At 45.9% G+C, this 12,479-nt stretch overlaps 1 protein-coding gene across 3 annotated transcripts in view; it reads right to left on the bottom strand.

The window, feature by feature from the left end:
* PRDM10 (PR/SET domain 10) overlaps positions 1-12,479 on the bottom strand; it is an 825,235-nt gene that overhangs the window by 281,877 nt on the left and 530,879 nt on the right. For all 3 annotated transcript variants that reach the window (XM_069614147.1, XM_069614145.1, XM_069614146.1), the window contains exon 13: positions 1,122-1,277. In XM_069614147.1, the coding sequence (XP_069470248.1) occupies positions 1,122-1,277 (156 nt within the window). The remainder of the gene's footprint in view (positions 1-1,121; positions 1,278-12,479) is intronic.

The following is a 12,479-nucleotide window of genomic DNA, read 5'->3' as shown; positions in this document are numbered from 1 at the left end:
AAGTTGGAGGAAGGATCAGAGGAAGAACAGAGTTGGAGGAGAGCAAGAGCAGAATGAAAGCAAACAAAACATTACCAGAAAGAGGACACCGAGAAGGGACAATGGCAGTGAACCAGAAAGAGGCTGAAAGACATTAATGAACTGTAGAAGGAGGAGGTCATTGGAGGCAGAAAAGAGGCCCACAACAGAGAACCAGCATTGGCCAAGCCTAGAGAGCCAAAGGCTGTAAGTGCTCCTCAGAGGCAGACAACAAAACCAGTGGGGCTGTGGGGTGGGTAAAAGGGATAGCGAACCCAGAGGCTGGAAGGATCAAACAGCCTAAGGGCCCCAAGAGAAGCAGAGTTAAAGAACAAGATGAAAGTCTAGGCCAGCTAAGAGCCATCAAACGCATTCTGGTAGAACTGGTAAGGAACTAAGGAAAACAAGACTCCCTTGTGAGAATCGAAGGAGGGGTTCCCTAAGAATTAGCCAGAGAGCTGCCAGAACCCAAGGAACAAAACTGCTCTTGGCTGTGTGGTGTATATACTGTTATGCAGCCTGATCTGCATCTGGCAGAGTAGTACAACATGTAATGTCATCTAGAAGCCAAGCAATCAAAGCCCAGCTGTGTCAACATTCATCAGCAATTGCTATACAACAGTCTCAGATCCGGAACCTAAAGAAAACTGAGCGATGCCGTGTGATCCTGACAACATGCTGTTATACACTGGAACACTTGAATTAACGACTACGCTCCTAGTGTAACATTCTTCTCACCTATGTAGTTCTTTCTAGATCCTGCACCATTGTACAGAGCTACATCCTATTTGGTTACATTCTTGCTCAAACCCTTATTGTCCCACTGCCTGTGACAGATACCGCTCCTGCACTTGCCTTTTACATTGTGGTGAAATAAACTAGATGTACATTACACCAGCAATGCAGAAAAGCCAGATATAATCTCACCAATGCAAATATTACAATATGTCAGCACCACATTTCTGGGCTCCAACCCCTCCCATCAAGATATCACATTGTCAATGCACCAATTGAAAGCATGCAATTATTAAGGAAGAGTGACTGTTCTACAATGAAAAATAATGTGGCTGAATTCTGCCTGCCACTGACCGCCCCTTGCTTACCTTGAATTGTTTGCCGCAGGTGGAGCATAAGAAGTCCTTGCGATCTGAATGTCGGAGCATGTGAAGACGGAGCTTGTCAGGCCGGCAGAAGCCCTTATTGCACTCAGTGCACTGGTAAACCTTCTCTGAGTGAAAGCTGCGCACATGCTTCTTCACCTGTTTGACAACACAATGGTAAGGTATTCAATGTAGTGACTAAAGAGTGTACAAGTCCAGAGCTCATAGCTCTCACCTAGTGGTAAAAGGAGAGAGAGAATGAACAGCGGCAGAGTTGATCATAGAACTGCATCACTCACCCTTGAGGTAATTGAGCAGGGATTCCACAGATAAATGTAGGCATGCACATGGAAGGAAATATTTGGTGTCACGCAGTGGCTCCTTCCCTTAATAACTAAGCAGGAATCTTAGATACATACGTACCCAAAATAATAACCGCCAACATTATGCAAAACTAATGACACCGCAACTGAGCTGTATCACAATTGGAAAAATATAATAATATTCACCCACACGTTTGTAAACTACCACCACGTGCCACATGAGGACTTACTGAAGAACTGCCTGCACACAAAACCTCAAACCTCAAAGCCAGATCCATTACATAAATCAATAAAAGAGCCCACATCAACTGGCCACCATCCCAAGCAATACTAGCCTTCAAATGCTTTATCTTCATAAAAACCAATCTATGGGGACACTTGGCAATACATCAACTACTGGATCAACCTTCAACACAAACACACTTTCAAATGCCTGGCTACTTTAACCCCCCCCCCAAATGCGAAGAATCCCAACACCTGGCTACTGCCCCTGAAAAGGGCTGCACACAAAGATGTCTGTATTAAATCCAACCAAATCTAGAGCTGCCTGATCACCTTCAGAACAGCACACAAGTACATTCTGAAGAGTAGCACCACTTGCAGAGAGCTTGCTCCCAAGTGAGGAATTAATGCTAACCAAATGTACATACAATGGCATATTACAAAACATTCCTCCTGGAGAAATGTGTGGACAAACTCAAAGTAGCACCATTGTGAAACAGCCTCTTTAGAAGAGGACAAGAAGGGAGGACAAGGAGTATGTTTCTTACCTGAAACTACTGTTCTCCAGCATTGGTATCTTATGGATTCACGTGCTTTGAATATTCCCTGCCGACAGGCTCGGAATGCTCGGTAACCTTTTATTATGGCTTATAATAGAACTTTTAGGCTCACCTTAGTAGCTCATCCATGTCCTTTTAGTGCATTGTGCCCAAGCCAATGGGACGGCGAGTGACAAGCCCCGCCCTAGAGGCCATCTTCAGATTCTGACCCCATTGTGATGAGAGTTGGTGTAAAGTAGCCTTGTTCCCTTAGGGACGGTAGGTGGGAACATGTGAATCCATGAAAGATGCAAATGCTGGAGAACCTGAGTTACAGGTAAGAAACATACTCCTTCTCCAGCATTGGATCTTTCATGGATTCACAGGCTTTGAATAGATTGCCACAGCAGTTAAGAATGTTCAGCAGGAGGTGTGAAGGGAGAAGGCATACCTTTTTGAAACAAGAGTTGTAGATGGTTCTTGCCACTCGTGCTTCATCTTCTCCTTGTCCCTGCATGCAGTAATGCTTGACGAAGGTGTGAGAAACTGCCCATGTTGTTGCGCGGCATATGTCTGACAGGGGGAACCCTGTCCACATCGCTGCTGAAGACCCCACTGTCCTAGTGGAATAAGCACAGATGGGTCCTTGTATTGGTAGCTTAGCCTGGATGTGCGCTGTGGTAATTTCAGTGGAAACCCATATGGCAATACCTTGCTTTAAAATCGGTCGCCCCTTGCCGGAGGGCCGAAAGCCACAAGTAGTTGAGATGTTCACTGAAAGTGTTTGGTTCTGTCTATGTAGAACTTCAGGACTCTACGCAGGTCGAGTGAACGTAGGGCTTGTTCCGCTGGTGTGGACGGATGTGCAAAGGAAACCGGTAGGGTTACTTCAGTTTGCAGGTGGAAGTTTTACAGCACCTTGGGAACAAAGGGTTTGTTTATAAGATGACCATGTTCTATTCAAACGGTAGATACAGAGGCCTAACGGATAGTGCATGTAGTTCTGACACATGTCGGAAGGACGTTATTGCCACTAAAAAAGCAGTCTTCCAGGACACTCATTTTATGTCTGTAGTTGCCATTGGTTCAAATGGGGGTTTCATGAGGGCTGAAAGCACAGTGTCTAAGCTCCAATGAGGTGGTATTTTCGTTTGAGGGGGATAAGTGCGGAATAGACCCCTCATGAAGTGTTTAACAATGCGGGATCCGAAAATTTGACTTTTCCCTTGCTTCGTGGTGCATCTAGAGATTGCTGCTAGATGCACTTTGATGGACGAGTGAGACAAACCGTCTTTTGCAAACTGTAAAAGGTATGGTAGGATTTGGTGAGGCTCCACGTCCAACGGATCCACTTGTTGGGAGAACCAAGGGCAGAACCTATTCCACTTGTACACATATGACTTGTTGGTGGACTATGCTCTGGCGGCCCTTAGGATGTTTATGCACTCTTGCATAAGTGGGATGTGTGCAAACTCGTTGAAGTCAGGAGCCAAGCCTATAAGTGGAGTGTCCCTGGGATGTGGTGTCTGACCTGTTGGTTGCAAATCGTCAACAGGTCGGGGTCCTGACCCAGAGGGATTGGGTGGTCCTGGGAGAGGTGAAGAAGTTCTGAGAACCACAGTTGTCTCGCCCATGTTGGGACTATGAGAATGACTGTGTACTTGTATGTTGCAATCATTTGCAGGACTTTGGCGTTGGGGGAAAGGCGAACATTCCTTCCCATGACAGTGCAAATGCATCACCTAGTGATTGATGGTGCGGATACCTGCTCGCGAACCGCAGAAATTTTTTGTTCTCCCACGTGGCAAACAGATCGATGAGATTTGTTGGAGCTTCCTGACCGCCAGTTGCTATTTGTGTGACTGGTCGTTGGCTCTGCTGAGCTGATCTCCTGTTTCGTTTTCCTCTCCTGGAAGGTGAAAAGCCTGCAGTTGCAGGTTTTTTTGATTGATGGCCCAATGTTACAACTGTTGGGCTTTCCTGGACAGTGCCCTTGATCTCGTGCCTCCCTGTTTTTGCACGCAACATATTGTGGTTGTGTTGTCTGTGAACACTCGTACCACTTTCCCACTGAGCACCGGCTGGAATGAGCAAAGGGCATGTGCTACTGCCTTGAGCTCCAGTATGTTGATGTGGAATTGTGTCTCGGTCGGGGATCAACAGCCTTTTACTGTTAACTGGTCTGTGTGTGCGCCTAATCCTGCGAGTGATGCATCCGTTATTAGGGTCTCCTGGAATGGGGGAATCCCTGAATGGGACTCCTTTGGTAATGTGTGTTGGTGTGAGCCACCACTGCAAGCTGACCTTGTTACTGTTATTTTGTCATTCCACGTCCCCGTTAGTTGGGACCACTGATCCGCTAGGAATTCTTCTAGCAGTCTCATTTTCAACCTGCAGTGTTTGATTAGGGGAATGCAAGATAACATGGTGCCTAAGAGTTGGATGGCGGTCCTGACCATGATTCTGGCTCTGGGAATACATTTCATGACTAGGCGGGGTATGGATGCTGCCTTTTCCACGGAGGGGCACATCCGGCCCTCGTTGGTGTTGAACTGTGCCCCTAAAAGGACCAGCTTGTTTGATGGCCTGAGGCAGGTTTTGCTTGAATTTATTGCAAAGCTGAAGTTTAAAGGGGTGTTGAAGACCTGCTGGTTCGCTTTTTCCGCTGCTTGGTGGGATGGTGCTCGTACTAACCAATCGTCAAGTTATGGATACACATGATATATTTCTCTCTTGAACGACGCAGCAATAGGGACTAGGCATTTTGTGAATGTTCTTGGGGCCTAATCGAAGACCAAACAGGTGTCATGCCCATCGGACACGCCCCTTCTGGGCCTCCTGGTCTCTGTCACGTCGGGGCTTGCACTCTGTTGTACTACCAACATGGCCGCAAACACTGAACGCTGCCTACCAGCCTTCACGTTCATTGCAGCACGCTCGATAAAATAGCCACACCCCCGCGCTTCTGCGCGTCTCAACACTACTGTTAGCTGTGGCTAGACGTGTGCTCCACAGATCACTTTCATGGAACTTTGTTGCTTTCCTGGTTCCCGGACCCTTGCTTCATTCTATCCCTTCTCCTTCTTTCCCAACCTTCTCCTGGAATCCGTGCACCCGCCTCCGAGTGCTTCTTCCCTTTATTTTTTCCTGGATTTCCTGGAGTTTACTATCGATCCCGGACAAGAAGTTGAACGAACACTGGAAGCCGAAGACGGCCGAGCGGGCTTGTACAAGACCCGAACCATAAGGAAGAAAACTTCTACAACGGAATCCATCAAGCTGCGAAAACAGGTGAGAAAGTGGGATACCTGTGACAGATTGAGACGCCACCTGACCGAAGTCGATACAGACATGGAGGCGGCCGTTCAGGATCTTATGCGCGGCATGCAGGAACTAACAACCGAAGTACAAAACCTAAAGGCAGAGAATGCTGCGCTAAAGCAATTGGTTTTATCCCGCGATTCTGCCACGAAGGAGAGCGTACTATTGGGCATTGTTCACAAATATTATGGGTCAGCAAAGAACCTTTGTGGATTCCTAGATTCCTGTTTGGTCTACTTTACTTTTAAGCCCTATTATTTCTCCACCCCCAGGGCTAAAGTGGGCTTTATTATTTCACACCTTACCGGGAATGCATTAACCTGGGCCACACCATTAGTTAATGCCAGAGATGCCCTCCTGGATGATTATGACAGATTCATTCGAGCACTTAAGACCATGTTTGACCGCCCAGATCAGGTCTATAGTGCTCAGGAACGCCTTCTCGATTTCCAGCAGGGCTCCCAGGATATGCTCACATATGTTACACGATTTAAGCAATTGGCTAAAGAATCAGACTGGTCCCCTGAAGCTTGTTTCACTCTCTTTTGAAGAGGGTTGAACGAAGACATCAAGGATGAACTGGCCAGGGTGGCACGTCCAAGTTCATACCAGGCCCTTATGGATCTTGCTCTACAGATTGACTTTCGCATACAGGAAAGGAAGGCAGAGAAAAAGAAAACCAAGTTATCCTTCCAGAAGAATCCCATAGAGACCCCAACGAAATCCTAAGATAGTTCTGCCCCTATTAACCAACCTGGACCCATGCAATTAGGGGCCTTCCGTGGACAAATATCCCCCCCAAGAAAGATTACGAATGATCCATACTGGCTTATGCATGTATTGCGCATCGGACAAACATTTAGTGAGAGTGTGTCCTATAGCTCCTCCACGGCGTTCGGGAAACGCCAGCTCCCGATCCTAGATGGAGCGCAGTTTCGGGAGAAAGATGTTGGCTCCACATCTATACCATCCTTGAACTCTCCTGGACAGAACAATCTGGTAATTTTACAGGCCTTTCTATCGCCATCCAAGAAGAACACCTACCCCATTCTGGCATTAGTGGACTGTGGGGCCATGGGAATATTCATAGACCAAGAATGGGTCCTTAAACACCATATTCCCTACGAATCCCGGAATGTCATGCAACCTGTAGAAGCAATTGGAGAGACCCCTTTCTTCAGGACCAATAACCCTCCAGACTAAGGAAATTGAGCTAGCACTAAACCACTGTCGCGAGAAGGTTTGACATCATAAAGTCTGCCCATTACCCATTGGTTTTGGGAATGCCCTCGCTACAAAGACACAATCCATACATCATTTGGGCAGCAGGTTCCTTGTTCCTGGGTTCCGAACATTGCATGTCTCATTGCCTACCCCTGGACACCGCTCCAACACCAGCGGAAGGACTTTCAGCAAACCATCTAGGTCCACTCTCGGTCTCAAACATCATCCAGGTTCCTAAAGTCTATCAGAAATACTCTGATGTGTTCTCTTCTGCTATTGTTCAAGCCTTACCTCCTCATAGACCAGAAGACTGTACTATTGAAACCGAACCTTCAGCTGTGATCCCCTTTGGGAGGATGTTCATTTTATCTGAACCCGAGAAAAAGGCCCTCCGTGAATACCTAGATACTAACCTTGAAAATGGCACCATACGACCACCCAAATCTCCAGCAGGAGCATCATTGTTTTTTGTTCGAAAGAAAGACACCAATGAGCTCAGACCTTGCCTTTATTATTGAGGCCTAAATCAGTGCACCCTAAAGGATCGATATCCGTTGCCCTTGATCTCAGACATCCTGGAAGCAGTAAGAGGAGCCGTGGTATTCACCAAATTGGCCTATCATCTGATCCGTATTAGAGAAGGTGACGAATGGAAGACAGCCTTCAGGACACCCTTTGGTCATTATGAATACTTGGTCATGCCTTTCGGACTTGCTAACGCCCCGGCGGTCTTCCAACGTTTCATGGATCAGGTGTTTTCGGATATGCTATTCCTTTTTGTCATCATTAATATTCTCGAAGGACCCACTCAAGCATGAGGAACATGTTAAGGCAGTGTTACAACGGCTACGTGAACACAAGCTCCTGGCAAAACCTGAGAAGTGCCTCTTTCATGTCCCTACTGTCCACTGTCTAGGATTTGTTCTTAGCCCAGAAGGTATTGGAATGGATCAATCCAAGGTAAAGGCTATACTATCCTGGCCAACTCCGACCACCGTGAAACAGATCCAGTCCTTCCTTGGTTTAGCTAATTTCTATAGGAAATGTATACCTTCCTTTTCCGAGATAGTCCAACCGATTATTGCCTTGTTGAAGAAAGACACTCCCTTTCATTGGGCAACAGCTCAGGAAGAAGCCTTCCAACGCTTGAAAACAGACTTCACTCAAGCTCCCATCCTGACTCAACCTGATATCAATCGGCCCTTCTTAGTGGAAACAGACGCCTCTAACTACGCCATTGGAGCAGTTCTGAAACAAGAATTCGACGACAGACTGGAACATCCTATTGCTTATCTTTCACGGACCTTAACTCCCAGTGAAACCCACTACTCTGTTTTAGAAAAGGAACTGTTAGCCATCCGTCAAGCCTTTACCGAGTGGCGTCATTTACTCTTAGGAGCAAAACATCCGGTCCAGGTTCGCACGGACCATCGAAATCTTCAAGTATTACAGGCCTTGGAATGTAGAAATAGCCGTCAAGCCCGTTGGGCCTTCTTCTTTGACCAATACCAGTTCAGGATTCACCATGTCCCTGGAACGCTCGACGTCCTGATTACGAACCTCCTGAAGACCGGACATTCCCTAAGATGTTTCTCCATACAATATTTTTAGCTCACGCAATCAGCCACCTGGAAGAAATTTGCTTACAAACCCAGTCCTCTGAACTCTGGAAGAACATTTCAAGGAAGACTCAATGGGATCTGAAAACCAAGGACGGATATTTGTTCAAAGATAATGCTTTAGTCATTCCCACACAAACTACAACAAAGGATAATAAACCTTTGCCACAATACACTTCACTCTAGACATCGGGGCATTACCAATACCCTCCGTCTCATACAAAGGCAATTCTGGTGGCCTAGAATGAAGACTGAAGTAAAGCTGTACGTCCAAGCCTGTTCTGTCTGTAGTCAGAACAAACATGATAACAAGAGAAAGGCGGGTCTCCTACTGCAGCCTACACTACTAACAAGGCCCTGGGAATTTATTGCTACAGACTTCATTGTGGAATTGCCACCTTCCAGGGGATACACGACTATCATTGTCACCATTGACTTGTTCACTCATTTGGCTCATTTTACACCCCTGTATAAACTACCATCCTCATCAGAACTTGCTGGAATTTTCCTGGAACACATATTCCGGCTTCATGGTCTCCCTTCCAAGATAATATCGGACAGAAGACCCCAATACATTTCTCAGTTTTGGAAAAACCTTTGTCGAATACTAGGAATTCAACGTGCTCTCTCCTCAGGCTATCATCCCCAAACCAACCGAGCTACTGAACGTGTGAATCAAACCTTAGAACAATATCTTTGATGTTTTGCTACCAAGGTCCAGGATGATTGGTCCCTTTTAATACCTGTGGCTGAATTCGCTTATAATAACTCGGATCACTCAACTGTTAAAATCAGCCCTTTTTTCTGTAGCCAGGGGTTCCACCCTTCGGTTCTACCTTCTGTCCTCCCCCATCCTACACCGGTTCCTACAGTCGATTCCTGGATTGAAACACTTATCAATGTACAAAGAGAAGCCAAAGAACAGCTAGAAAGAGCCCGGAATCAGAACAAACATTATGCAGACTCAAAGAGAAGACCAGGGCCCTCCTACGCAATAGGCGATAAAGTATGGTTATCCGCGAAACTACTGCCTCGACATCTACGGCCAAATAAACTGGCTCCCCGATATTATGGGCCTTGTCCTATAAAAGAAATCATCAACCTCGTGGCCTTCCGCCTCAAATTGCCAGATTCCTAGAAGAAGATCCATCCAGTTTTTCATACATCTCTAATAAAGCCATACATCCAGACCTCTCAGACTAACCTCAGACCTAGCCCTGTCCTTGTCAATGACCAACTAGAATATGAAGTCTCCCGAATATGTGACTCCAGATATAAACGTGGTCAGCTCCAGTACCTGGTGGAATGGAAAGGATATCCACCCAGTGAACGCACTTGGGAACCCGTCTCCAATTTGAATACCCCCAGGTTACTCCGAAGGTTCCATCTCATACACCCGGGCAAACCTGGCGGGATGGGTTTTCGGAGGAGGCATGCTGTCATGATCCATCGGACATGCCCCTTCTGGGACTCCTGGTCCCTTTCACGTCGAGGCTTGCACTCTGTTGTACTACCAACATGGTCGCAAACACTGAACGCTGCCTACCAGCCTTCACGTTCATTTCAGCACGCTCGATAAAATAGCCACACCCCCGCGCTTCCGCGCGTCTCAACGCTACTGTTAGCTGTGGCTAGACGTGTGCTCCGTAGTTCGCTTTCACTGAACTTTGTTGCTCTCCTGGTTCCCGGACCCTTGCTTCATTCTATCCTTTCTCCTTCTTTCCCAACCTTCTCCCGGAATCCGTGCACCCGCCTACGAGTGCTTCTTCCCTTTATTTCTTCCGGGATTTCCTGGAGTTTACTATCGATCCCGGACAAGAAGTTGAATGAACACTGGAAGCCGAACACGGCCGAGCGGGCTTGTACAAGACCCGAACTATAAGGAAGAAAACCTCTACAAGGGAATACATCAAGCAGCGAAAACAGGTGAGAAAGGGGGAAACCTGTGACAACGGGAGGACTTTAATTTGATAGTGATTTGTGCCCACGGCAAATCTTAGTAATTTTCTGTTGCTTTTGCAAATTGGAACTTGAATGTATGCGTCTGAGGTCTAGTGGCGGCAGGAAGTCGCCCTACTTTATTGACTTTTTTACTTCTGCTTGGTTGCCCATTTTGAATTTTTGTTTCTTGACATATTTGTTAAGACTTCTTAGGTCCAGAAATGGTCTCTATGAGTCATCTGGTTTTTTGGCTACGATGAATCGTGAGTAGGTGCCTTTGCCCCTTTGATGCTTTCGAACTTATTTGATTACGTTTTTTGTGAGTAGTGTTTCTACTTCGCACTTTAGAATGTTTAAGTTGGAATATTGGGGGCGTCGGAGGAGGGGTTCCTTGGAAATCTATGACGTGCCCCCTTTGTATGATGTCCAACACCCATTTGTCGGTGGTTACTTGTTGCCAGTGTTGTAGATGATATTGTCGGTTGCCTCCCACTTTGTACTTGGGCCAACGGTGCAACCGGTTGATGGGCATCAGGCTTGTTTCTGCTACATGCCCCTAGAGGCGGCTGTTGTCTGTCGCCTTCTAGGGGCTTGCTTGTAGTCTTTTTGTTTGTATGAGAACGCCCTGCGATACCCCTGGTAGTATGTCTGCGAAAAAGAGTTTCCTCTTCGGTACCCTTTTGTGCCCCCGTTTGTCATTGTGGAACGACCTGAGGCTCCATTGAAGGATTGTAAGGTGCATCTGGCGGTTAGCGCTGTAAGTAATCTTGCTGTATCTGTGTCTGCTTTTATGGCTTTTAGGGCATCCTTCAATTTTGCGACCAAATAATTGGTCTTGCTCGAATGGCATGTCCATTACCTTTGCCTGAACATCTGCCCTGAAGTCTGTGCATTTTAACTATGCCCATCTTCGTAGCACAACACCAACTTTAGGGTTAACGTCTCTAAACAGACTTCCAGATCTACAATCAAGCCCTCATGAATTGTACAAAGTTTTACCTGTGAGAACTACTGAATGATAGACAAAAATTCAAGCATTAGTATGTTCCAGGTTCACATTTGCAATATTCAGTGCGCCCTGAAGAAGGCGACTACTGGCTCGTTTTATTGAGCCAGATAGGTTGATTTCGCCGAAACTGTTATGATATTTGAAGATCATGTATGCACAGTAGGCACCCAGCACTTTTTGCATTCGGCACCTTGCACTTTTTTGCATTCAGTACTTTATTCCTTATTAACAATTTGGTACTTAGCACTTGGTTACATTCAGCACTTTATCCAACTGTTAACTATTCGCTTTTTCCACAGCATTTCCACTATTTGAATGAAATTTAAAAATGAGACAGTGGTATTTTACCTTGAGTAATACGAGGTTATGAACTGTGGCAATCAAATTGCGATTGAATGGTGTAAAGCATTAGATTTGATAAGTACTTTATACTACAAATTAATTCATCTATTTTATTTTTTGTCGTGATGTTTGCATATTATGCTATTTTATAATGGTAATAAATCAAAAATGAAAACGTGAATATGTATGACTGGGCTTCCTTCTCTTTTTCGCCTCTAGTCTCCACAATTGAGTACTCAAATTAATATAGTACTCTTCCATGTGAACTCCTTTTTTCCCCTTTGGGATTTTCTTGTGATATATTGTTGTTCCCCAGTTCCATGGTTTAGGGGTTACCCATCCGCTGTGATGTATGTCCATTACCTTTGCCTGAACATCTGCCCTGAAGTCTGTGCATTTTAACTATGCCCATCTTCGTAGCACAACACCATTATTGACTTGTTTAAACCCAGTCTATGCTATATCGACTGCAATGTTGATTGCATGATTTGAGGTATCTTCCCTTTCTTGCAGGATGTCTAAGGCCTGCTTCTTTGATATTCTGGCAAATTCTCTATTAGCAGAGCCATCGGGTTCCACATCTCCTGGTTGTATCTCAAGAGATGTGCTGACTTTATTGACATGGCTCCTAGGGCTTGAATGTTCTTGCCAAATGCGTCTTGTTTCCTGCTGTCATTGTCCGGTGAAACTGCTCATTGTTTATCATGTGTATTGGATTTTCTGCATGCCGCTTCTGAAACCACCGATTCAGGGGTTGGTTGAGATGTAAGGAATTTTGGGGACACCTCCGATGCTTTACATTTTTTCTCTAGGCAGCCTTT

This window comes from Ambystoma mexicanum, chromosome 9 (assembly GCF_040938575.1).
Source record: "Ambystoma mexicanum isolate Mex_15411 chromosome 9, UKY_AmexF1_1, whole genome shotgun sequence".
NCBI classification, from domain to species: Eukaryota; Metazoa; Chordata; class Amphibia; order Caudata; family Ambystomatidae; genus Ambystoma; species Ambystoma mexicanum.
Note: the sequence above shows the minus strand (reverse complement) of the source record. Positions and strands in the feature narration are given on the sequence as shown.